The sequence below is a fragment of the Anolis carolinensis genome, unplaced genomic scaffold (assembly GCF_035594765.1).
Source record: "Anolis carolinensis isolate JA03-04 unplaced genomic scaffold, rAnoCar3.1.pri scaffold_7, whole genome shotgun sequence".
Taxonomy (NCBI): domain Eukaryota; kingdom Metazoa; phylum Chordata; class Lepidosauria; order Squamata; family Dactyloidae; genus Anolis; species Anolis carolinensis.
Genome location: NW_026943818.1, coordinates 29,647,366 through 29,675,210, shown reverse-complemented (window position 1 = coordinate 29,675,210; position 27,845 = coordinate 29,647,366). Strand labels below are relative to the sequence as shown.

Sequence of the window (27,845 nt, the reverse complement as noted above, 5' to 3'; positions counted from 1 at the left end):
GCCAGTAGGGAGACGGGGGTCGAGAAAAGGGGCGGGACTTGGGCGCACGCCAATTTCGTCGCCCTCCCGCCTCAGCCTTCGTTTGTTGTTGTTTCGCGCGCCATTTTCTCTCGCGGCGGAGCGGGGCCTGGAGGAGGCCATGGCGCCGCTGCTAGGCCGCAAGCCCTTCCCGCTGGCCAAGCCGCTCTCCCCGCCGTCGCCGGGGGAGCCGCCCGAGGAGCGCTTCGTCGTGGCCCACACCAGGGAGGCCTTCCGCTCCAGAGAGTATCCTTCGCCCGGAGGAAGCGGGGCGCCCGCTCACGCGAGGCAGGGCTCGGGCCTGGCACTAGGCCTCACCCTCAGCCGCCTCGCGCGCCCTTTGTTCTCCCTTGGCCGGCTCGGGGTCTTCCTTTGGGGGGCCGGAAGGAGGCCCAGAGCGGGCCCTGAGGCAAGAGGACCACCAGGGGTGGAGTGTCCCTCGTTTGGAATGGTCACAAGTACCTCCTTGTGTGGAAATAGAGTGACAGTGTGGCTGGCAATAGAATATAGTGAGGATGATGTGGAATTATAATAATGTATGGTGTCTCTTAAGTGGATGGCAGTCATCAGGTAGAGTGTCCCTCGTTTGGAATGGCCACAAGTCCTTCTTTGTGTGGAAATAGAGTGACAGTGTGGCTGGCAATAGAATATAGTGAGGATGATGTGGAATTATAATAATGTATGGTGTCTCTTAAGTGGATGTCCATCATCAGGTAGAGTGTCCCTCGTTTGGAATGGCCACAAGTCCTTCTTTGTGTGGAAATAGAGTGACAGTGTGGCTGGCAATAGAATATAGTGAGGATGATAAGAGGTTTGGTATCTGATGTGGAATTATAATAATGTATGGTGTCTCTTAAGTGGATGGGTAAAGGTAAAGTGTCCCTCCTTGTGTTGAAATAGTGTGGCAGTGTAACTGGAAATGGAATATAATCATGATAAGAGGTTTGGTATCTCTGATGTGGAATTATAATAATGTATGGTGTCAATCATCAGGTAGAGTGTCCCTCGTTTGGAATGGCCATAAGTAGCTCCTTGTGTGGAAATAGAGTGACAGTGTGGCTGGCAATATAATATAGTGAGGATGATAAGAGGTTTGGTATACCTGTTGTGGAATTATAATAATGTATGGCATCTCTTAAGTGGATGGCCATTATCAGGTAGAGTGTCCCTCGGTTGGAATGGCCATAAGTACTTCTTTGTGTGGAAATAGAGTGACAGTGTAACTTGGAATGGAATATAATTATGATAAGAAGTTTGGTATCTCTAATGTGGAATTATAATAATGTATGGTGTCAATCATCAGGTAGAGTGTCCCTCGGTTGGAATGGCCACAAGTCCTTTGTGTGGAAATAGAGTGACAGTGTGGCTGGCAATAGAATATAGTGAGGGTGATAAGATGTTGATGTGGAATAATAATATATTATTATTATTTTATGTTTAATAATAATAACGTATCTTATCTCTCAAGTGGATGGCAATCATCAGGTAGAGTGTCCCTCGGTTGGAATGGTCATAAGTACCTCCTTGTGTGGAAATAGAGTGACAGTATGGCTGGCAATATAATATAGTGAGGATGATGGGGAATTATAATAATGTATGGTGTCTCTTAAGTGGATGGCAGTCATCAGGTAGAGTGTCCCTTGGTTGGAATGGTCATAAGTAGCTCCTTGTGTGGAAATAGAGTGGCAGTGTAACTGGGAATGGACTATCTATAATGATGATAAGTGGTTGGGTATCTCTGATGTGGAATTATAATAATGTATGGTGTCTCTTAAGTGGATGGGTAAAGGTAAAGTGTCCCTCCTTGTGTTGAAATAGTGTGGCAGTGTAGCTGGAAATGGAATATAATCATGATAAGAGGTTGGGTATCTCTGATGTGGAATTATAATAATGTATGGTGTCAATCATCAGGTAGAGTGTCCCTCGTTTGGAATGGTCACAAGTACCTCCTTGTGTGGAAATAGAGTGGCAGTGTAACTGGGAATGGACTATCTATAATGATGATAAGTGGTTGGGTATCTCTGATGTGGAATTATAATAATGTATGGTGTCTCTTAAGTGGATGGGTAAAGGTAAAGTGTCCCTCCTTGTGTTGAAATAGTGTGGCAGTGTAGCTGGAAATGGAATATAATCATGATAAGAGGTTTGGTATCTGATGTGGAATTATAATAATGTATGGTGTGTCTTCAGTGGATGGCAATAATCAGGTAGAGTGTCCCTCGTTTAGAATGGTCACGAGGACTTCTTTGTGTGGAAATAGAGTGACAGTGTGGCTGGCAATAGAATATAATGGTGATAAAAGGTTTGGTATTTTATTATTATTATTATTATTATTGAGTTTGAATGGATCCCAAGATAGAATTACTATTATTATTAATATTATTGTTATTATTATTATTGTTGAGTTGGAAGGGACCCCAAGGGCTGTCCAGTCAAACCTCCTGCCATGCAATAATACAGAATTACTATGATGATGATATTATTATTATTATTATTATTATTATTATTGAGTTTGAATAGATCCCAAGATAGAATTACTATTATTATTCATATTATTGTTATTATTATTGTTGTTGAGTTGGAAGGGACCCCAAGGGCTGTCCAGTCCAACCTCCTGCCATACAATAATATAGAATTACTATTATATTATCTATTATTATTTATAATAATAATGATAATAATGAGTTGGAAGGGACCCCAAGAGCTGTCTAATACAACCTCTTGCCATGCAATAATATAGAATTACTATTATCTATTATTATTATTGAGTTTGAATGGATCCCAAGATAGAATTACTATTATTAATATTATTGTTATTATTATTATTATTATTATTGAGTTGGAAGGGACCCCAAGGGCTGCCCAGTCCAACCTCCTGCCATACAATAATATAGAATTACTATGATATTATTATCTATTATTATTATTATTGAGTTTGAATGGATCCCAAGATAGAATTACTACTACTGTTGTTATTATTACTGTTATTGTTATTGAGAGTTTGAATGGATCCAAAGATAGAATTACTATTATTGTTATTATTATTATTATTGAGTTGGACCCCAAGGGCTGTCCAGTCCAACCTCCTGCCATAAAATAATATAGAATTACTATTATATTATCTATTATTATTATTATTATTAATATTAATATTATTGAGTTGGAAGGGACCCCAAGGGCTGTCCAGTCAAACCTCCTGCCATGCAATAATACAGAATTAATATGATTATCCCAAAATAGAATTACTATTATTATTAATATAATAATAATATTATTATTGAGTTTGAATGGATCCCAAGATAGAATTACTATTATTATTGTTATTATTGAAACACAACAAGGTGAGTCCACAGCAGACACTCTGCTGGCTGTTGTATTGGATCACACATTGGACACTTCCCAAGTGTTGTTGTTGTTGTTGTTGTTGTTGTTGTTGTTGTTATTGAGTTTCAGTGGATCCCAAGATAGAATTAGTATTGTTGTTGTTATTATTATTGAGTTTGAACCGATCCCAAGGTAGAATTACTACTACTATTGTTATTATTACTGTTATTATTATTGAGAGTTTGAATGGATCCAAAGATAGAATTACTATTATTATTAATATTATTGTTATTATTATTATTGAGTTGGAAGGGATCCCAAGGGCTGTCTAATACAACCTCCTGCCATGCAATAATATAGAATTACTATTATATTATCTATTATTATTATTATTTTATGACACAGCAAACAAGATAGATATGCTGGATTTCGTATCACAAAATCACAAGTCGGACACTTCCCAAGTGTCTAGGACTGTGTGATGTATTTTCGGATGATGCGTGCAGATTCCAGTCGGGTGGCCTTTTGCAGTTGGCAGATGGTGATTTTGTCAATGTCTATTGTTTCCAAATGCTGGCTGAGATCTTTTGGCATGGCACCTCGTGTGCCCATCACCACCGGGACCACCTGCACTGGTTCCTGCCAGAGTCTTTGCAGTTCAATCTTGAGGTCCTGATAGCGGCTGCGTTTTTCCTGTTGTTTTTCACCTGGGATGGCGACATCAATGATCCAAACCTTTTTCTTTTCCACAACTGTGATGTCTGGTGTGTTGTGTTCCAGGACTTTGTCAGTCTGGATTCGGAAGTCCCACAGTATCTTTGCGTGCTCATTTTCCAAGACTTTTGCAGGTTTGTGATCCCACCAGTTCTTTGCTGCTGGGAGGTGGTACTTGAGGCATAAGTTCCAATGAATCATTTGGGCCACATAGTTGTGCCTCTGTTTGTAGTCTGTCTGTGCAATTTTCTTTATTATTATTATTATTATTATTATTTGCGTGCTCATTTCCCAAGACTTTTGCAGGTTTGTGATCCCACCAGTTCTTTGCTGCTGGGAGGTGGTCCTTGAGGCATAAGTTCCAATGGATCAATTGGGCCACATAGTTGTGCCTCTGTTTGTAGTCTGTCTGTGCAATTTTCTTTATGATTATTATTATTATTATTATTATTATTATTATTATTATTATTATTTGCGTGCTCATTTCCCAAGACTTTTGCAGGTTTGCGATCCCACCAGTTCTTTGCTGCTGGGAGGTGGTCCTTGAGGCATAAGTTCCAATGGATCAATTGGGCCACATAGTTGTGCCTCTGTTTGTAGTCTGTCTGTGCAATTTTCTTTATGATTATTATTATTATTATTATTATTATTTGCGTGCTCATTTCCCAAGACTTTTGCAGGTTTGCGATCCCACCAGTTCTTTGCTGCTGGGAGGTGGTCCTTGAGGCATAAGTTCCAATGAATCATTTGGGCCACATAGTTGTGCCTCTGTTTGTAGTCTGTCTGTGCAATTTTCTTTATTATTATTATTATTATTATTATTATTATTATTTGCGTGCTCATTTCCCAAGACTTTTGCAGGTTTGTGATCCCACCAGTTCTTTGCTGCTGGGAGGTGGTACTTGAGGCATAAGTTCCAAAGGATCATTTGGGCCACATAGTTGTGCCTCTGTTTGTAGTCTGTCTGTGCAATTTTCTTTATTATTATCAACACAACGACGTTGTATGGCACAGCAAACAAGATAGATATGCTGGGCCACATAGTTGTGCCTCTGTTTGTAGTCTGTCTGTGCAATTTTCTTTATTATTATTATTATTATTTGCGTGCTCATTTCCCAAGACTTTTGCAGGTTTGTGATCCCACCAGTTCTTTGCTGCTGGGAGGTGGTACTTGAGGCATAAGTTCCATAAGATCAATTGGGCCACATAGTTGTGCCTCTGTTTGTAGTCTGTCTGTGCAATTTTCTTACAGCAGCTGAGGATATGATCAATGGTTTTATCAAGTATTATTATTATTATTTCCTGGTTTGCTCATCCGATTGTATGAAGGGAGGATGATGCCTGGTGCATTTCGTACTTGAGCGAGGGGTCTTTGTTCTGTTGAAACCCACCCTTGGCTGTTTTCCTGAGCGCCTTCTCCTCCAGAGAGTACGAGGCCCGGCTGGAGAAGTACGGCCAGCGGATCTGGACCTGCAAGAGCACCGGCAGCAGCCAGCTGACCCACAAAGAGGCCTGGGAGGAGGAGCAGGAAGTGGCCGAGCTGTAAGTGGCGCAACCTGGGAGCCTCTCCCTCTAAAGTCTAAACTTGGCTTTATTGCAAAACGAAGCCTCTTCCGGCCCCGGAACTAACTTTCGGGTGTCCGGAGCTCGGCGAGAAGGGAGTTGGAAACTCACGAGAAAAAGGTGTAACAATAAACAAACAAAACATTATTTGTATGAAAGATCAGTGCCCTACCTATGTTTGACGTCTAACTATGTAAATTGATTTTTTTTCCCCATCATGGAGTAAATTTATTTATTTATTTATTTGCGACATTTATATCCCGCTTACAAGTTATATGTACATGCAATCTATATATATAAAAGAGTGATGGCATCACGGCGACCAACAAAACTACAAGCCCCCCAACCTCGAAATTTGACAACACAACCCATCATCCACGCCTCTAGGTTGATACAACAAAAAGAAAAGAAAAATAAAGTCCTAATTAGAGGGAGAGGAATAATTGTTTTTATCCAATTGCTGCCAGTTAGAAGGCTAAGCTCCGCTCACTTGGTCTCCTAGCAACCCACTCAGCCCAGTGTTAATAAAATAATGATAAAAAAATAAATACAAATAATACAATAAAAATTAATAAAAAACACTAAAATAATTAATACAATAAAATACTATAACAAAATGACTAAAAATAACACAACAAAATAATAAAATATAATAAATAAAAAAGATAAGTGACAATAAAATTAATTAAAAAAAATACAAATAAGGTCAAATAAAAATTCCACAACAAGTTTTAACCGATACCACCACCACTTTGCCACAGCAACGCGTGGCCGGGCACAGCTAGTATATTATATTATTAGCATAGCACAATGTAAGCATTATATATTAATACTATATTGTACTATACCACTATAATGCAATATTATTATTAGTTATAGTACATGTATTATATAATATACTAGCTTTGCCCGGCCACGTGTTGCTGTGGCTTATGGGAATCCTTTGTTGGCCAGGTGGAATAGCAGTGAATAGCCTTGCAGTCTCAAAGCCTGGCCGTTTTCTGGGGTAGCTGGAGCTTTTTGTTGTATGAATGTAGAGGCATGGATGAGGGGTTGTGCTGCCAAGTTTAGTGTTTCTGGGATGTGTAGTTTTGTTGGCTGAAATTTCATTACCCTTTTATATATATAGATAGTTAAAATAGTGTACTATTATTATTACGTTGTATTACAATATAATATCAGTATTATATGTACATACATTATTAGCATAGCACAACATAAGCATCACATATTATTATATTGTACTATAGCACAATATTATTAGTAATATTATATGTTATATATAATATACAATTATAATAGTGTATTGATATGGTAATGTATTACATTGTAATATTATTGATATTATATATATATGCCATATAATATATTATTAGCATAGCACAATATAAGCATTATATATTATTGCTATATTGTACTATACCACTATACTGCAATATTATTATTAGTTATAGTACATGTATTATATAATATATATTTAAAATAGTGTACTATTATTATTATGTTGTATTACAATATAATATCAGTATTATATGTACATACAATATATTATTAGCATAGCGCAACATAAGCATCACATATTATTATATTGTACTATAGCACAATATTATTAGTAATATTACATGTTATATATAATATACAATTATAATAGTGTATTGATATGATAATGTATGACATTGTAATGTTATTATCAATATATGTATATGCAATATAATATATTATTAGCATAGCACAATATAAGCATTATATATTATTACTATATTGCACTATACCACTATACTGCAATATTATTATTAGATATAGTACATGTATTATATAATACATAGTTAAAATAGTGTACTATTATTATTACGTTGTATTACAATATAATATCAGTATTATATGTACATACAATATATTATTAGCATAGCACAACATAAGAATCACATATTATTACATTATACTCTAGCACAATATTATTAGTAATATTACATGTTATACATAATATATAATTATAATAGTGAATTGATATGATAATGTATTACATTATGTTGTAATGTTATTATCAATATTATATGTATATGCAATATAATATATTATTAGCATAGTAAAGGTTTTCCCCTGACGTTAAGTCCAGTCGTGACTGACTCTGGGGGTTGGTGCTCATTTCCATTTCTAAGCCGAAGAGCCAGCGTTGTCCATAGACACCTCCAAGGTCATGTGGCCACTGGCATGACTGCATGGAGCGCCGTTACCTTCCCACCGGAGCGGTACCTATTGATCTACTCACATTGGCTTGTTTTCGAACTGCTAGGTTGGCAGGAGCTGGAGCTAACAGCGGGCGCTCACTCCGCTCCCGGGATTTGAACCTGGGACCTTTTGGTCTGCAAGTTGAGCAGCTCAGTGCTTTAACACACTGCGCCACCATCAGGGGCATAGCATAATGTTAATATTATATATTATTTAGTTATTTATTTCAGTATTTCTACCCCGCCCTTGTCACCCAATAAGGGGACTCAGGGCAGCTTACAAATATAAAACACACATATAAACAATTAAACAACAACAACTCTATTGATTAGTCAGTTTTGACCATATCAAAACATGTGAAACATACAAAACGTACACACTTACCCATACATACAGTAAAGCCATGTATAGATACAAAGCATCCCGGCCTACCAGCCTGCCAACCCACTCCTAGGTATTTGTGCAAATACAGAATAAAAAGATTAAAATTAATTATTCCCTTAAAGTAAGGCTTGAGTGGGGGCAAAGGTAAGTAAAACTAGTGACTTGTCCATAGTAAATTTTATACTCTAAACAATTACAATAACATTCCATTTCAATTTAAAATTAAGTTACATTAAAACATGTAGGTGTGTCCAAACCGGGTCTGTCATTATATCCTGAAACATAGTTGAAGTTGATGCTGCTTCTATTGTTCAAAGCTCTGTTATAATCTATATATATAAAAGAGTGATGGCATCACGGCGACCCACAAAACAACAAAACTACAGGCCCCCCAACCTCGAAATTTGACAACACAACCCGTCATCCATGCCCCTAGGTTGATACAACAAAAAGAAAAGAAAAATAAAGTCCTAATTAGAGAGCGAGGAATAATTGCTTTTATCCAATTGCTGCCAGTTAGAAGGCTAAGCTCCTCCAACTTGGTCCCCTAGCAACCCAATAAAAAATAATAAAAAACACTAAAAATTAATACAATAAAATACTATAATAACAGAAAATACTGTAACTAAAAATAATACAAGAAAATAATAAAATATAATAAATAAAAAGATAACTTACAATAAAATTAATAAAAAAAATGCAAATAACGTCAAATAAAAATTACACAACAATTTTTAACCAATACCACCACCACCTTGCCACAGCCACGCGTGGCCGGGCACAGCTAGTATATTATATTGTTACTAGCTGTGCCCGGCCACGCGTTGCTGTGGCTTATGGGAATGCTTTGTTGGCCAGGTGGAATAGCAGTGAACAGCCTTGCAGCCTCAAAGCCTGGCCATTTTCTTCTTATGGGACTCCTTGTTTGATGAGCTGGAATACAAAGGAATAGACTTGCTGCTTGGAAGGCTGGATTATATGGCAGTGTGGAGTCAAGATAATCCAGTTCAAAGCAGATAATATAAGATTCTAAATGGGTTATATAGCTGTGTGGAAAGGCCTTGAGTCTACAGTGCCCTATAATCCAGTGCAAATTAGATAATCTGTGGAAGAGGCCTAAGTGAGGCCTAACTGTGCCTGTCCCCTGGGCTGAGGAGGTTGCTAGGAGACCAAGTGGGCGGAGCTTAGCCTTCTAACTGGCAGCAATGGGATAAAAACAATTATTTCTCTCCCTCTAATTAGGACTTTATTTTTCTTTTCTTTTTGTTGTATCAACCTGGAGGCGTGGATGATGGGTTGTGTTGTCAAATTTCGAGGTTGGGGGGCCTGTAGTTTTGTTGTTTTGTCCGGTGCCGTGATTCCATTACCCTTTTATATATAGAGATTATATTGTTATAATCACTATCATTGATGGCTGTTTGCTGACACGGGGTCTGCTCCTCTTTCCCAGCTTGAAGGAGGAATTCCCCGTCTGGTACGAGAAGCTGGTCCTGGAGATGGTCCACCACAACACCATCTCCTTGGAGAAGCTGGTCGACTCTTCCTGGCTGGAGATCATGACCAAGTTTGCGGTGGGAGAAGAGTGCGACTTTGAGGTAGGCCCCCCGAGACTGACCGGGAGGACCTCTGCCTTGTCTGGATGAAGCCTCCGCTTGTTGGCGAGAAGAGTGGAGAAGCGTGGTCGAGTTGAGTGTCACCTGCGCCCTCTTTTTCTCCTTCCGCTCAGGTGGGGAAGGAGAAGCTCCTGCGGGTGAAGGTGCTGACCGTCCACCCGCTGGAGCCGCCCACGGAGGAGGAGGCCTCGGCGGTGGCCGCGGCCGCGGAGAAGAAGGCGGAGGGGGCCTGCGACTCCCCCTCCAGCGACAAGGAGAACTCCGGCCAGGCCTTGACGGACCTCCCCAAGGAGCCGGCCCTCAAGGAGGAGGACCCCGCCACCGGCAGGAGGGAGAGCCTGAGTGAGTTGCGCCGAGAGCCGCGAAATCGAACCCGGCGTCCTGTTGCTCTCTTTGCGAATCCTTTGCGAACCTTAAAACTATTTTTCAATGAGACAGAGTGCGTTAGGTTCAGAAGTAAACACACAGTCTCCAGGGCTGGATTTATAATAGTTCTACTGGTTGTATCAGGGGTCCCCAAACTAAGGCCCGGCTACACGTTATAATATAACTATCTGTGCCCAGCCACGCGTAGCTGTGGCGAAGTCTGGTGGTCTGGGAAATAAAGTATTGAGGAATTGGTGGTAGTTAAGGTCAAGGGTAAAGGTTTTCCCCTGACATTACGTCCAGTCGTGTCTGACTCTGGGGGTTGGTGCTCATCTTTAGTCTACACTGCCATATAATCCAGTTGAAATCAGATAATCTGTATTTTATAGGCAGTGTGGAAGAGGCCTGATTGAAGTGGCCCTGGGCTGAGTGGGTTGCTAGGAGACCAAGTGGGTGGAGCTTAGCCTTCTAGCTGGCAGCAACGGGATTAAAAACAATTATTCGACAGTTCGACAGTGGAACTCTCTCCCCAGGGCCGTGGTGGAGGCTCCTTCTTTGGAGGCTTTTAAGCAGAGGCTGGATGGCCATCTGTCGGGGGTGCTTTGAATGCGATTTCCTGCTTCTTAGCAGGGGGTTGGACTGGATGGCCCATGTGGTCTCTTCCAACTCTACTATTCTATGATTCTATGATTCTATTCCTCTCCCTCTAATTAGGACTTTATTTTTCTTTTCTTTTTGTTGTATAAACGTAGAGGCATGGATGAGGGGTTGTGCTGCCAAGTTTAGTGTCTCTCGGATGTGTAGTTTTGTTGTTTTGTCCTAGGCCGAAACACCATTACCCTTTTATATATATAGATATTTTTATATCAGTTTTAAAAATATAATATATTGCATATACATATGATATTGATAATAATATTATCATTTTGTACAATATAAGACTAATAATAATACCATATAATAATATTAATTATCTATATATATATAAAAGAGTGATGGCATCACGGCGACCCACAAAACAACAAAACTACAGGCCCCCCAACCTCGAAATTTGACAATACAACCCATCATCCACGGCTCTAGGTTGATACAACAAAAAGAAAAGAAAAATAAAGTCCTAATTAGAGAGAGAGAGAGGAATAATTGCTTTTATCCAATTGCTGCCAGTTAGAAGGCTAAGCTCCTCCAACTTGGTCTCCTAGCAACCCAATAAAAAAAAAACACTAAAAAAGATTAAAAACACTAAAAAAATAATACAATAAAATACTATAACAGAAAATAACTAAAAATAATACAAGAAAATAATAAAATATAATAAATAAAAAGATAACTTACAATAAAATTAATTAAAAAATACAAATAACGTCAAATAAAAATTACACAACAATTTTTAACCAATACCACCACCACTTTGCCACAGCAACGCGTGGCCGGGCACAGCTAGTATGTTATATATTACATATAATATTACAGTATAGTAGTATAGTTCAATATAGTAATATATAATGCTAATATTGTACCATGCTAATAATATAATATATTGTATATACATATGATATTGATAATAATATCATTTTGTACAATATAATACTAATAATAATACCATATAATAATATGAATTATGTGTTATATATAGCCAGGTCTTCTCATAGTATATTTATTATGTTGACCCATGACTTGGTTTTATTGTTGATTGATTGTTTTATTGTTATGTTTTACATTGTTTGTGACCTATGCTTGGCCCCATGTAAGTCCCTTCGGGGAGATGGGGCGGGGTATAAAAATAAAATTATTATTATTATTATTATTATTATATTATTCTCCTTATCAGCTTTTCCTTCAATTTTGTCAAAGAACTTTCCATGCCATGTTTTGTTGTGCCAGCTGTCAGCTCTAGTTTGTAGTGCGGTTTCTTGTACTGTTTTTTTTGTCTGCTGTGCTATTATTATTATTATTATTATTATTATATTATTCTCCTTATCAGCTTTTCCTTCAATTTTGTCAAGAAACTTTCCATGCAATGTTTTGTTGTGCCAGCTGTCAGCTCTAGTTTGTAGTGCGGTTTTCTTGTACTGATTTTTTGTCGGCTGTGCTTTGTATGGCCCAGGTGTTTATAGCCTTGATGGTGTTGCCTCCATTGAGCTTGCTTTTGAGAATTTTTCTGACCCTTTGCTGACCACAGTCTTCACATGTTCATGCTTGATGTTGTCCAGCTGTAATATGCGCAGATAATATGATTCTGCTCTAGTTTGTAGTGCGGTTTTCTTGTACTGGAGTTTCTGATTTTTGACTTCAATCGAAGCAGGTTCTTCGCTTTGCTTGACATATTCTGCCAGGGCATGTTCTTCTTCTTTGACTGCTTGTTTTACTTGTGCCAGCTGACAGCTCTAGTTTGTAGTGCGGTTTTCTTGTACCGGTTCTTTGTCTGCTGTGCTTTGAGGAGTTTGATTTTTGACTGCAATCAAAGCAGGTTCTTCGCTTTGCTTTCCATATTCTGCCAGGGCATGTTCTTCTTCTTTGACGGCTTGTTTTACTTGTGCCAGCTGACAGCTCTAGTTTGTAGTGCGGTTTTCTTGTACCGGTTCTTTGTCTGCTGTGCTTTGAGGTGTTTCTGATTTTTGACTTCAATCAAAGCAGGTTCTTCACTTTGCTTCCCATATTCTGCCAGGGCATGTTCTTCTTCTTTGACGGCTTGTTTTACTTGTGCCAGCTGTCAGCTCTAGTTTGTAGTGCGGTTTTCTTGTACTGGTTTTTTGTCTGCTGTGCTTTGAGGAGTTTCTGATTTTTGACTGCAATCAAAGCTCAGAAACTCCTCAAAGCACAGCAGACAAAAAACAAGAAAATTATTATTATTATTATTATTATTATTATTATTATTATTATTATTATTATGTTGATCTTGTTGGGGTCTGAAATTCACCCCCTTCCTTTCTTTCAGACGACCGGGCGCGCCGATCCCCTCGGAAGCTCCCAACCTCGCTGAAGAAAGACGAGCGGAAGTGGGTCCCCCCCAAGTTCCTGCCCCACAAGTACGACGTCAAGCTGCAGAACGAGGACAAGGTGAGTGGGGCGGGGTCTCCAAAGCGGGGGATAATGATGTCCATCATAAACTGCGTGTATTTAAAAAGGCAAACAAGCCAAGCAGGTCCTACCTCAAAGTTTAAGGCTCTTCCCATGACCTTAACTTCCTTCTTGTTTACAAGTTCCACTCAGTGCACTTTGCCCAGCTCATTTTATGTTTTTATTGCTGTGTTTTTCATGTGTTTTATAATGATTGTGACTTTTTAATGCCTTTTAAATTTATTTGCATGTTTTTGTATTTGATATTACTGTATGCTGGTTTTATATCTGTAAGCCGCCCCAAGTCCCTCTGGGGAGATGGTGGTGGGGTACAAAAATAAAATAATAATAATATTAATAATAATAATTATTATATTATCACTATTAATATTACATCATCATCATTATTATTGCATCGTTATTATTACATTATTATTATTATTATTATTATATTATCACTATTAACATTACATTATCATTATTATTGCATCGTTATTATTACATTATTATTATTATATTATCACTATTAACATTACATCATCATTATTGCATCGTTATTATTACATTATTATAATTATATTATCACTATTAATATTACATATCATTATTGCATCGTTATTATTACATTATTATTATTATTACATTATCACTATTATTATTACATTATTATTATTACATTATTACAGTATTAGTATTACATTATTTTTACTATTACATCATCATCATTATTATTGCATTACATTATTATTATATTCAGTGTACTTTGCCCAGCTCATTTTATGTTTTTGTTGCTGTGTTTTTCATGTTTTTTATAATGATTGTGATTTTTTAATTTATTTGTGTGTTTTTACATGACCCCTTGATCTGGTCATGTAAGTGTGATTTATTGTTATAATTGTATTATTTTACCTTGTTTAATAATGTGTATTATGTTGTTATGTAATGTTTGTGTTGCTTTTATGACTGTAAACCGCCCTGAGTCCCATCCGGGAGATAGGGCGGTATATAAATAAAGTTTTATTATTATTACTAGCTGTGCCCGGCCACGCGTTGCTGTGGCAAAGTGGTAGTGTTATTGGTTAAAAATTGTTGTGTAATTTTTATTTGATGCTATTTGTATTTTTTAATTAATTTTATTGTAAGTTATCTTTTTATTTATTATATTTTATTATTTTCTTGTATTATTTTTAGTTATTTTCTGTTATTATAGTATTTTATTGTATTAATTTTTTAGTGTTTTTAATTATTTTTTAGTATTTTTTATTATTTTTATTGGGTTGCTAGGAGACCAAGTTGGAGGAGCTTAGCCTTCTAACTGGCAGCAATTGTATCAAAGCAACTATTCCTCTCTCTCTAATTAGGACTTTATTTTTCTTTTCTTTTTGTTGTATCAACCTAGAGGCGTGGATGATGGGTTGTGTTGACAAATTTCGAGGTTGGGGGGCCTGTAGTTTTGTTGTTTTGTGGGTCGCCGTGATGCCATCACTCTTTTATATATATAGATGGATAAAAGCAATTATTCCTCTCTCTCTAATTAGGACTTTATTTTTCTTTTCTTTTTGTTGTATCAACCTAGAGGCGTGGATGATGGGTTGTGTTGACAAATTTCGAGGTTGGGGGGCCTGTAGTTTTGTTGTTTTGTGGGTCGCCGTGATGCCATCACTCTTTTATATATATAGATGGATAAAAGCAATTATTCCTCTCTCTCTAATTAGGACTTTATTTTTCTTTTCTTTTTGTTGTATCAACCTAGAGGCGTGGATGATGGGTTGTGTTGACAAATTTCGAGGTTGGGGGGCCTGTAGTTTTGTTGTTTTGTGGGTCGCCGTGATGCCATCACTCTTTTATATATATAGATGGATAAAAGCAATTATTCCTCTCTCTCTAATTAGGACTTTATTTTTCTTTTCTTTTTGTTGTATCAACCTAGAGGCGTGGATGATGGGTTGTGTTGACAAATTTCGAGGTTGGGGGGCCTGTAGTTTTGTTGTTTTGTGGGTCGCCGTGATGCCATCACTCTTTTATATATATAGATGGATAAAAGCAATTATTCCTCTCTCTCTAATTAGGACTTTATTTTTCTTTTCTTTTTGTTGTATCAACCTAGAGGCGTGGATGATGGGTTGTGTTGACAAATTTCGAGGTTGGGGGGCCTGTAGTTTTGTTGTTTTGTGGGTCGCCGTGATGCCATCACTCTTTTATATATATAGATGGATAAAAGCAATTATTCCTCTCTCTCTAATTAGGACTTTATTTTTCTTTTCTTTTTGTTGTATCAACCTAGAGGCGTGGATGATGGGTTGTGTTGACAAATTTCGAGGTTGGGGGGCCTGTAGTTTTGTTGTTTTGTGGGTCGCCGGGATTCCATCACTCTTTTATATATATAGATTTCTTTAGTATTTTTTAATTTTTTAATATATATCTCTATACTTTTTAATTTTTTTATTTAATAAATACTTTTATCCTTTTTTAATAAATAATTTATTTAGTATTATTTACTTTTTAATAAATACTTTTATACTTTTTTTTAGAAATAATTTCTTGTGTTGTCAAATTTCGAGGTTGGGGGGGGGGCTGTAGTTTTGTTGTTTTGTGGGTCACCGTGATGCCATCACTCTTTTATATATATAGATTATTTGTTATTTGGTATTTGATATTACTGTATGCTGGGTTTTTTATCTGTAAGCCGCCCCGAGTCCCTCTGGGGAGATGGTGGCGGGGTACAAAAATAAAATTATTTTATTATTATTATTATTATTATTATTGTGTCTTGCCCAGATCATCAGCAACGTCCCGGCGGAGAGCCTGGTGCGGACGGAGCGGCCGCCCAACAAGGAGATCCTGCGCTACTTCATCCGCCACAACGCGCTGCGGGCCGGGATGGGCGAGAACGCCCCCTGGGTGGTGGAGGACCACCTGGTCAAGAAGTACGGCCTGCCCAGCAAATTCAGCGACTTCTTGCTCGACCCCTACAAGGTGAGGGAGAGGCCTCGGTCGGTCGGTCGGTCTGGGGGGCCGGGCGGAGGAGGAGACGGGGGGGGGGGGGTATTGATGGACAGATGGATGGATCGAGAGACAGAAAGAGAGAGGATACAATAGACGAGTGTGGGGGTAGACATTATATCTATATACAATCTATATATATAAAAGAGTGATGGCATCACGGCAGCGGACAAAACAACAAAAGCAAACACCCCACAACCTCGAAAATTGACAGCACAACCCCTCATCCATGCCTCTAGGTTGATAATAATAATAGGGGTCCCTTCCAATTGAATAATAATAATAATAATAGTAATAATAATAATAATAATAATAATATAGAATAATGATACATAATAATAACAATAATATAATAATAGTAATAGTCATAATAATAATCTAGAATAATTATACATAATAATAACAATAATAATAGTAATAGTAATAATAATAATAATATAGAATAATTATCTATATATATAAAAGAGTGATGGCATCACGGCAGCGGACAAAACAACAAAAGCAAACACCCCACAACCTCGAAAATTGACAGCACAACCCCTCATCCATGCCTCTAGGTTGATAATAATAATAGGGGTTCCTTCCAATTGAATAATAATAATAATAGTAATAATAATAATAATAATAATATAGAATAATGATACATAATAATAATAATAACAATAATATAATAATAGTAATAGTCATAATAATAATCTAGAATAATTATACATAATAATAACAATAATAATAGTAATAGTAATAATAATAATAATATAGAATAATTATCTATATATATAAAAGAGTGATGGCATCACGGCAGCGGACAAAACAACAAAAGCAAACACCCCACAACCTCGAAAATTGACAGCACAACCCCTCATCCATGCCTCTAGGTTGATAATAATAATAGGGGTCCCTTCCAATTGAATAATAATAATAATAATAGTAATAATAATAATAATAATAATAATATAGAATAATGATACATAATAATAATAATAACAATAATATAATAATAGTAATAGTCATAATAATAATCTAGAATAATTATACATAATAATAACAATAATAATAGTAATAGTAATAATAATAATAATATAGAATAATTATCTATATATATAAAAGAGTGATGGCATCACGGCAGCGGACAAAACAACAAAAGCAAACACCCCACAACCTCGAAAATTGACAGCACAACCCCTCATCCATGCCTCTAGGTTGATACAACAAAAAGAAAAGAAAAATAAAGTCCTAATTACAGGGAGAGGAATAATTGTTTTTATCCAATTGTTGCCAGTTAAAAGGCTAAGCTCTGCTCACTTGGTCTCCTAGCAACCCACTCAGCCCAGGGGACCCTTGACCTTAACTACCACCAATTCCTCAATACTTTATTTCCCATACCACCATACTTTGCCACAGCAACACGTGGCCGGGCACAGCTAGGATATTATATAATTAGCTGTGCCCGGCCACGTGTTGCTGTGGCGAAGTCTGGTGTTCTGGGAAATAAAGTATTAAGGAATTGGTGGTAGTGAATTGGTGGTCAAGGTTTTCCCCAGACATTAAGTCCAGTCGTGTCTGACTCTGGGGGTTGGTGCTCATCTCCATTTCTAAGCCAAAGAGCCGGCGTTGTCCTTAGACACCTCCAAGCATCACCTATTATATTGTACTATAGCACAATATTATTAGTAATACAGTAGAGTCTCACTTATCCAACATATCGAGCCAGCAGAACGTTGGATAAGTGAATATCTTGGATAATAAGGAGGGATTAAGGAAAAGCCTATTAAACATCAAATTAGGTTATGATTTTACAAATTAAGCACCAAAACATCATGTTATACAACACATTTGACAGAAAAAGTAGTTCAATACGCAGTAATGTTATGTTGTAATTACTGTATTTACGAATTTAGCACCAAAATATCACGATGTATTGAAAACATTGACTACAAAAATGTGTTGGATAATCCAGAACCTTGGATAAGCTAGTGTTGGATAAGTGAGAGAATACTGTATTACAATATAATATCAGTATTATATGGACATACAATATATTATTAGCATAGCACAACATAAGAATCACATATTATTACATTATACTATAGCACAATATTATTAGTAATATTACATGTTATATATAATATATAATTATAATAGTGAATTGATATGATAATGTATGACATTATGTTGTAATGTTATTAACAATATTATATGTATATGCAATATAATATATTATTAGCATAGTAAAGGTTTTCCCCTGACGTTAAGTGCAGTCGTGACTGACTCTGGGGGTTGGTGCTCATTTCCATTTCTAAGCCGAAGAGCCGGCGTTGTCCATAGACACCTCCAAGGTCATGTGGCCACTGGCATGACTGCATGGAGCGCCGTTACCTTCCCACCGGAGCGGTACCTATTGATCTACTCACATTGGCATGTTTTCGAACTGCTAGGTTGGCAGAAGCTGGGGCTAACAGCGGGCGCTCAGCTCCCAGGGTTTGAACCTGGGACCTTTTGGTCCAGACGTTCAGCAGCTCAGTGCTTTAACACACTGTGCCATCAGGGGACCCTTTTACACTGCCATAAAAGGCAGTGTCAAATCAGATAATCTGTATCTTATAGGCAGTGTGGAAGAGGCTTAAGTGAGGCCTAATTCTGCCTGTCCCCTGGGCTGAGTACTTTGCTAGGAGACCTAGTGGGCGGAGCTTAGCCTTCTAACTGGCAGCAGTTGGCTAAATACAATTATTCCTCTCCCTCTAATTAGGACTTGATTTTTCTTTTTTTTTGTTGTCGGAACGTAGGGGCAAGGATGGTGGATTGTGCTGCCAAATTTCGAGGTTCTGGGGCTTGTACTTTTGTTGTTTAGTGGGAGGGGGAGGACACCATTTCTCATTTATATATATAGATAATAATAGTAGTAAGAACAAATTCTTGATACAGTAGAGTCTCACTTATCCAACACTTGCTTATCCAACGTTCTGGATTATCCAACGCATTTTTGGAGTCAATGTTTTCAATATATCGTGATATTTTGGTGCTAAATTCATAAATACAGTAATTACTACATAGCATTACTGCATATTGAACTACTTTTTCTGCCAGATTTGTTGTCTAACATGATGTTTTGGTGCTTCATTTGTAAAATCATAACCTAATTTGATGTTTAATAGGCTTTTCCTTAATGCCTCCTTATTATCCAAATTTATTCGCTTATCCAACATTCTGGATTATCCAACACATTTTTGGAGTCAATGTTTTCAATATATCGTGATATTTTGGTGCTAAATTCATAAATACAGTAATTACTACATAGCATTACTGCGTATTGAACTACTTTTTCTGCCAAATTTGTTGTCCAACATGATGTTTTGGTGCTTAATTTGTAAAATCATAACCTAATTTGATGTTTAATAGGCTTTTCCTTAATGCTTTCTTATTATCCAACATATTCGCTTATCCAACATTCTGCCGGCCCGTTTATGTTGGATAACTGAGACTCTACTGTAGTTTGTCTGGTTATGCTGGTTTGTGATGACAACTACTGTACAGTATATAATAAATGTTCATTCTTTGGATCAACCATAAATGTGAATTCTTCTTCATGGAAAAATAAGACCTAGCGCATCTCTGGGAGCAAAAATTAATATAAGACACTGTCTTATTTTCGAGGAAACACGGTATTAGTGATATTATTAGTTTAGCATAATATTAGTTTACTAGCTGTGCCCGGCCACGCGTTGCTGTGGCAAAGTGGTGGTGGTATTGGTTAAAAATTGTTGTGTAATTTTTATTTGACGTTATTTGTATTTTTTTATTAATTTTATTGTAAGTTATCTTTTTATTTATTATATTTTATTATTTTCTTGTATTATTTTTAGTTATTTTCTGTTATAGTATTTTATTGTATTAATTTTTTAGTGTTTTTAATTATTTTTTAGTGTTTTTTATTATTTTTTATTGGGTTGCTAGGAGACCAAGTTGGAGGAGCTTAGCCTTCTAACTGGCAGCAATGGGATAAAAGCAATTATTCCTCTCCCTCTAATTAGGACTTTATTTTTCTTTTCTTTTTGTTGTATCAACCTAGAGGCGTGGATGACGGGTTGTGTTGTCAAATTTCGAGGTTGGGGGGCCTGTAGTTTTGTTGTTTTGTGGGTCGCCGTGATGCCATCACTCTTTTATATATATAGATTATGATTATGCGTGCCTACTTTTGAGAAAAGCTGTGTTTGGAGCTCTTAGTGACTACCTGTATGGCTTCTGCTCTTTGCTTCTCCAGTATTTGACGCTGAACCCTTCGACCAAGCGGAAGAGCGCCTCCTCGTCCTCGTCGTCGGAGCGCCGCCCCCCCAAGAAGGCCAAGGCGGGCGAGGGCGGTGGGGCCCCCTCCCCGGGGCTGTGGTGCGGGGGCCCCGCCCTGAAGAAACCCTCGGGGACGCCGCTGAAGCTGAAGAACGCCAAGGCCCCCAAGACGCCGGCGGAGGAGCTGGAGGAGGTCATGCGCCTGGTGTCGACGGGGAAGCTGGGCCCCGGGAAGCGCGGCCCGAGGGGGAAGCGGCTGCTGAACGGGCAGAAGGCGGCCGGGCGCTCGCCCCGCAAGGAGGCCTCGTCCTCCAAGAGGAAGCTGAAGCAGATGACCTTGCTGGACATGGCGGCCAAGGGCCGGCCGGGGAAGGTGCCCTCGTCGGCGTCGGCGTCGGCGTCGTCCTCTCCGCGGGGCGGGAAGCCCTCCAAGCGCCTCCCTCCGGCCGCGCTGCACCTGATCGCCTACTACCGGGAGAACAAGGGCCGGGAGGAGCGCAAGAGCGCCCTGTCCTGCGTGGTGTCCAAGGCGGCGCGTCTGCTCTCGGCCGAGGACCGGGCCCGGCTGCCCGAGGAGCTGCGGGCGCTGGTGCAGAAGCGCTTTGAGCTGCTGGAGCACCGCAAGACCTGGGCGGCCATGAGCGAGGCGCAGCGGCAGGCCTTCCTGGCCGAGAAGCGGGAGCGGCTGAAGGAGAAGCTGAAGGCCAAGGCGCGGGAGCGGCGGGGAGCGCGAGACCCGGGAGCGGCTGGAGAAGCAGCGGCGCTTCGAGGACCAGGCCCTGCCGGCGGGGGCCCCGCTGCCGGCCTTCCGCCTGGTGGACACCCCCGAGGGCCTGCCCAACGCCCTCTTCGGGGACGTGGCCATGGTCACCGAGTTCCTCAGCTGCTACTCGGGGCTGCTCCTGCCCGACGCCCAGCACCCCGTCACGGCCGCCTCGCTGATGGAGGCCCTGTGCGCCGAGCGGGGAGGCTTCCTCTACCTGAACCGCATCCTGGTGGTGCTGCTCCAGACGCTGCTCCAGGACGAGATCGCCGAGGACTACCTGGAGCTGGGCATGAAGCTCTCCGAGATCCCGCTCACCCTGCACTCCGCCTCCGAGCTGGTGCGCCTCTGCCTGCGCAAGTCCGACGCCCAGGAGGAGAGCCACGCCAGCGCTAGCGCCCCCGAGGAGGGGCCCCCCGCCACCGCCCCCCCCGCCTTCGAGGACGACGAGGTGCGCGACGAGTTCCTGGAGAAGCTGGAGTCGGCCGAGTTCTTTGAGCTGGGCTGCGAGGAGAAGCTGCAGATCCTGGTGGCGCTCTGCCACCGCATCCTCATGACCTACTCGGTGCAGGACCACGTGGAGTCCAAGCAGCAGGCCTCGGCCGAGCTCTGGAAGGAGCGCCTGGCCGTGCTCAAGGAGGAGAACGACAAGAAGCGCGCCGCCAAGCAGAAGCGCAAGGAGATGGGCAACGGCACCGCCGCCGCCGCCACGGCCGAGGGGAAGAAGAAGGCAGCCCCGCCGGCCGAGGAGGCCAAGGGCACCAAGGCCGAGGCCAGGCCCCCCGCCACCGAGGCCGAGGACATGATCAGCACCGTCAAGAGCCGCCGGCTGCAGGCCATCCAGGCCAAGAAGGAGCGGGAGCAGCAGGAGATGCAGATGCGGGGTAAGCCCACCAATGGGGTTCAACTAATAATAATAATAATAATAATAATTTATTAGAAAAGCCTTAAAAACATGGCTATGTGCCCAGGCTTTCGATGAATAATTAATAAAGACGACCTGGACTGATTTATGGCTAAAGTACGAGGATATTGACTAAATGGATTTTAACTACAGTAGAGTCCCACTTATCCAACATAAACGGGCCGGCAGAACGTTGGATAAGTGAATACGTTGGATAATAAGGAGGGATTAAGGAGAAGCCTATTAAACATCAAATTAGGTTATGATTTTACAAATTAAGCACCAAAACATCATATTACACAACAAATTTAACAGAAAAAGTAGTTCAATACGCAGTAATGCTATGTAGTAATTACTGTATTTACGAATTTAGCACCAAAATATCACGATGTTTTGAAAACATTGACTACAAAAATGCGTTGGATAATCCAGAACGTTGGATAAGTGAGTGTTGGATAAGTGAGACTCTACTGTATATGTTTTTATATTTTTATATTGTATTGTATATTTTTATATTGTATTAATGGTTTGCAATGGATTTTATTTATTGTTATGTTTATTTATGTGTTGGCATTGAATTGTTGCCGAGTCCCTCTGGGGAGAAATGTGGCGGGGTACAAAAATAAAATTATTATTATTATTATTTTATTATTATGACACAGCAAACAAGATAGACAGGCTGGATTTCGTATCACAAAACCACAAGTTGAACACTTCCCAAGTGTCTAGGACTGTGATGTATTTTTGGATGATGCGTGCAGATCCCAGCAGGGTGGCCTTTTGCAATTGGCAGATCGTAATTTTGTCAATGTCTATTGTTTCCAAATGCCGGCTGAGATCTTTTGGCACGGCACTCAGTGTGCCGATCACCACCGGGACCACCTGCACTGGTTTATTATTATTATTATTATTATTATTATTATTATTATTATTATTATTATTAACTGTTGTAAGCCACCCTGAGTCCCTTCGGGTGAAAAGGACAGGATATAAATGTTGGAAATAAATAAATAAATAATTTATATTTATTTATTTATTTCCAGCATTTATACCCTGCCCGGGGGGGACTCAGGGTGGCTTACAACAGTAGGCAACATCTAATGCCAAGAACATAATAATAAAACAAAAACAGTACATTTAATCAATTAAAACTATAAAAATACATCATTAAAATCTATATATATAAAAGGGTTGTTTGCACCATGACTATAACAACACAACTAAACGCCCCAGAAATACGAAACTTGGCAACACAACACAAAAGCCTTGCCTCACGGTTGTTACAACACAACGCACCAATTCCTCAATACTTCATTTCCCATATAGATATACTAGCTGTGCCCAGCCACGCGTTGCTGTGGCAAAGTCTGGTGGTATGGGAAATAAAGTATTAAGGAATTTGTGGTAGTTAAGGAAAAGGGTCCCCTGGGCTGAGTGGGTTGCTAGGAGACCAAGTGAGCGGAGCTTAGCCTTTTAACTGGCAGCAATTGGATAAAAACAATTATTCCTCTCCCTCTAATTAGGACTTTATTTCTCTTTTCTTTTTGTTGTATCAACCTAGAGGCGTGGATGAGGGGTTGTGATGTCAATTTTCGAGGTTGTGGGGTGTTTACTTTTGTTGTTTTGTCCGCTGCCGTGATGCCATCACTCTTTTATATATATAGAAGATAGTATAATATACTAATACGGTAGAGTCTCACTAATCCAAGCCTCGCTTATACAAGCCTCTGGATAATCCAAGCCATTTTTGTAGTCAATGTTTTCAATATATCGTGATATTTTGGTGCTAAATTCGTAAATACAGTAATTACAATATAACATTACTGCGTATTGAACTACTTTTTCTGTCAAATTTGTTGTATAACATGAAGTTTTGGTGCTTAATTTGTAAAATCATAACCTAATTTGATGTTTAATAGGCTTTTCCTTAATCCCTCCTTGTTATCCAAGATATTCGCTTATCCAAGCGTCTGCCGGCCCGTTTAGCTTGGATAAGTGAGACTCTACTGTATATTGTATACTGTATATAATACTAATACTAATATTGCAATTTAATAGTACGATTCAGTATACTAATACAGTAGAGTCTCACTTATCCGAGGTCGAGGCTTCTACTCGAGTATATTCAGTAATATTATTATATTGTATTACTAGCTGTGCCCAGCCACGCGTTGCTGTGGCGAAGTATGGTGGTATGGGAAATAAAGTATTAAGGAATTTGTGGTAGTTAAGGAAAAGGGTCCCCTGGGCTGAGTGGGTTGCTAGGAGACCAAGTGAGCGGAGCTTAGCCTTTTAACTGGCAGCAATTGGATAAAAACAATTATTCCTCTCCCTCTAATTAGGACTTTATTTTTCTTTTCTTTTTGTTGTATCAACCTAGAGGCATGGATGAGGGGTTGTGCTGTCAATTTTCGAGGTTGTGGGGTGTTTACTTTTGTTGTTTTGTCCGCTGCCGTGATGCCATCACTCTTTTATATATATATAGATTGTTAGTACTACATGGTAATGCATGATAATATTGTGATCAATATTATATGTACATAGAATGTTTTATATTTATTAGCATAGCACAGTATCAGCATAGAGAGGGTGGATAGTGTTAGGGAGGGAGGTAGGTGGGTGGGTAGTGTTTGTGGGGTGCTGACCAGTGGCTGTCTTCTCCGTCCCCGAAGTGAAACTGGAGCGGGAGGCGGAAGAGGAGCGTGTCCGCAAGCACAAGGCCGCGGCCGAGAAGGCCTTCCAGGACGGCATCGCCAAGGCCCGGCTGGTCATGCGCAGGACGCCCATCGGCACTGACCGCAACCACAACCGGTGAGTAGGGGGGGGCGCGGGGGGGGGGCATCAGTCTAGAGCAGGGGTCCCCAAACTAAGGCCCGGGGGCCGGATGCGGCCCATCAAAGCCATTTGTCCGGCCCCCACAGCACAAGGTCATAAGGGGGTTGGGCTAAATGACCCAAGGGGTCTCTTCTTCTCTAAGAACCATTATTATTATTATTATTATTATTATTATTATTAACATTAAGGCTGGGTGGCCATCTGTCAGGGGTGTTTTGCTTGTGCTTTTGGTGCACAAAGGCAGAAGGGGGTTGGACTCTGGCCCAAGAGGTCTCTTCCAACTCTATTATTATTATTATTATTATTATTATTATTATTATTATTATTGACACAACGACGTTGTATGGCACAGCAAACAAGATCGATATGCTGGATTTCGTTTCGCAAAACCACAAGTCGAACACTTCCCAAGTGTCTAGGACTGTGTGATGTATTTTCGGATGATGCGTGCAGATCCCAGCAGGGTGGCCTTTTGCAGTTGGCAGATGGTGATTTTGTCAATGTCTATTGTTTCCAAATGCCGGCTGAGATCTTTTGGCACGGCACCCAGTGTGCCCATCACCACCGGGACCACCTGTACTGGTTTCTGCCAGAGTCTTTGAAGTTCAATCTTGAGGTCCTGAGAGCGGCTGAGTTTTTCCTGTTGTTTTTCATCTATGCGACTGTCACCTGGGATGGCAACATCAATGATCCAAACCTTGTTCTTTTCCACAACTGTGATGTCTGGTGTGTTGTGTTCCAGAACTTTGTCAGTCTGGATTCGGAAGTCCCACAGTATCTTTGCATACTCATTTTCCAGTACTTTTGCAGGTTTGTGATCCCACCAGTTCTTTGCTGCTGGGAGGTGGGACTTGAGGCATAAGTTCCAATGAATCATTTGGGCCACATAGTTGTGCCTCTGTTTGTAGTCTGTCTGTGCGATTTTCTTACAGCAGCTGAGGATATGATCCATGGTTTCGTCGGTTTCCTTGCACAGTCTGTATTTTGGGTCATCAGCTGATTTTTCGATCTTGGCCTGAATTGCCTTTGTCCTGATGTCTTGCTCCTGGGCTGCAAGGATCAGGCCTTCTGTCTCCTTCTTCAGGGTCCCATTCGTGAGCCAGAGCCAGGTCTTCTCCTTATCAGCTTTTCCTTCAATTTTGTCAAGGAACTTTCCATGCAGTGTTTTGTTGTGCCAGCTGTCAGCTCTAGTTTGTAGTGCGGTTTTCTTGTACTGGTTTTTTGTCTGCTGTGTTTTGAGGAGTTTCTTATTATTATTATTATTATTATTATTATTATTAACATTAAGGCTGGGTGGCCATCTGTCAGGGGTGTTTTGCTTGTGCTTTTGTTGCACAAAGGCAGAAGGGGGTTGGACTCTGGCCCAAGAGGTCTCTTCCAACTCTATTATTATTATTATTATTAATATTGAAGCTGGGTGGCCATCTGTCAGCGGTGCTTTGCTTGTACTTTTGGTGCCAGAGGCAAAAGGAGGTTGGACTTAATGGCCCAAAGGGTCTCTTCCAACCCTCTTTTTTATTATTATTGCTATTATTATTATTAATATTGAGGATGGGTGGCCATCTGTCAGCGGTGCTTTGCTTGTGCTTTTGGTGCCAGAGGCAAAAGGAGGTTGGACTTAATGGCCCAAAGGGTCTCTTCCAACCCTCTTTTTTATTATTATTGCTATTATTATTATTAATATTGAGGATGGGTGGCCATCTGTCAGCGGTGCTTTGCTTGTGCTTTTGGTGCCAGAGGCAAAAGGAGGTTGGACTTAATGGCCCAAAGGGTCTCTTCTAACCCTCTTTTTTATTATTATTGCTATTATTATTATTATTAATTATTATTATTGTTCGGTGGCTAACTATAGTCCAGCCCTCCAACGGTCTGAAGGATTGTGAACTGGCCCCCTGTTTAAAAAGTTTGGGGACCCCTGGTCTAGAGAGCAGGGGGGTCCAAGCTACGTCCCGCGGTCCGATTACGGCCCCCCAACCATCCGAGGCACCCCTGCTCCCGCCCGACTGTGACACCTCAGGCAGCGTGAGCGCTGGGAATCAGACACGAAGGCCAATAAAGGAAATAAAGGAGACAACTAAAGTTAAGCAGTGTATACCTGGCCTCTCTAAACGAATTCAAGTCCCCAGGGCCAGATCAGCTACATCCAAGAGTATTGAAGGAATTAGCGGAAGTTATTTCAGAACCACTGGCAATTATCTTCGAGAGTTCTTGGAGAACGGGAGAAGTCCCAGCAGATTGGAGGAGGGCGAATGTGGTCCCTTTCTATCTTCAAGAAGGGAAAAAAGAACGACCCAAACAATTACCAATGTCCGGTCAGCCTCACATCAATACCAGGCAAAATTCTGGAAAAGATAATTAAGGAAGTGGTCTGCAAACACTTAGAAACAAATGCGGTCATTGCTAATAGTCAACACGGATTTACCAAAAACAAGTCATGCCAGACTAATCTGATCTCTTTTTTCGATAGAGTTACGAGTTGGGTCGATACAGGGAATGCCGTGGATGTAGCGTACCTGGATTTCAGTAAGGCCTTCGACAAAGTCCCCCACGACCTTCTGGCAAGGAAACTAGTCAAATGTGGGCTAGACAAAACTACGGTGAGGTGGATCTGTCATTGGCTAAGCGAACGAACCCAAAGGGTGATTCTCACCAATGCGTCGTCTTCATCATGGAAAGAAGTGACAAGTGGAGTGCCACAAGCAGGGCTCCGTCCTGGGCCCGGTTCTGTTCAACATCTTTATTAACGACTTAGACGAAGGGTTAGAAGGCACGATCATCAAGTTTGCAG

General features: G+C 40.1%; 1 protein-coding gene across 1 annotated transcript in view; it reads left to right on the top strand.

Annotated features, from left to right (window-relative positions):
• baz1b (bromodomain adjacent to zinc finger domain 1B) overlaps positions 1–27,845 on the top strand; it is a 61,673-nt gene that overhangs the window by 97 nt on the left and 33,731 nt on the right. Inside the window, 9 exon segments of the mRNA XM_062959229.1 lie at positions 1–264; positions 5,482–5,598; positions 9,683–9,827; positions 9,959–10,187; positions 13,150–13,271; positions 16,050–16,247; positions 20,533–21,279; positions 21,281–22,202; positions 24,895–25,033. The exon segment at positions 1–264 is cut by the window's left edge and continues 97 nt beyond it. Of these exon segments, the coding sequence (XP_062815299.1) occupies positions 140–264; positions 5,482–5,598; positions 9,683–9,827; positions 9,959–10,187; positions 13,150–13,271; positions 16,050–16,247; positions 20,533–21,279; positions 21,281–22,202; positions 24,895–25,033 (2,744 nt within the window). The 5' untranslated portion in view covers positions 1–139.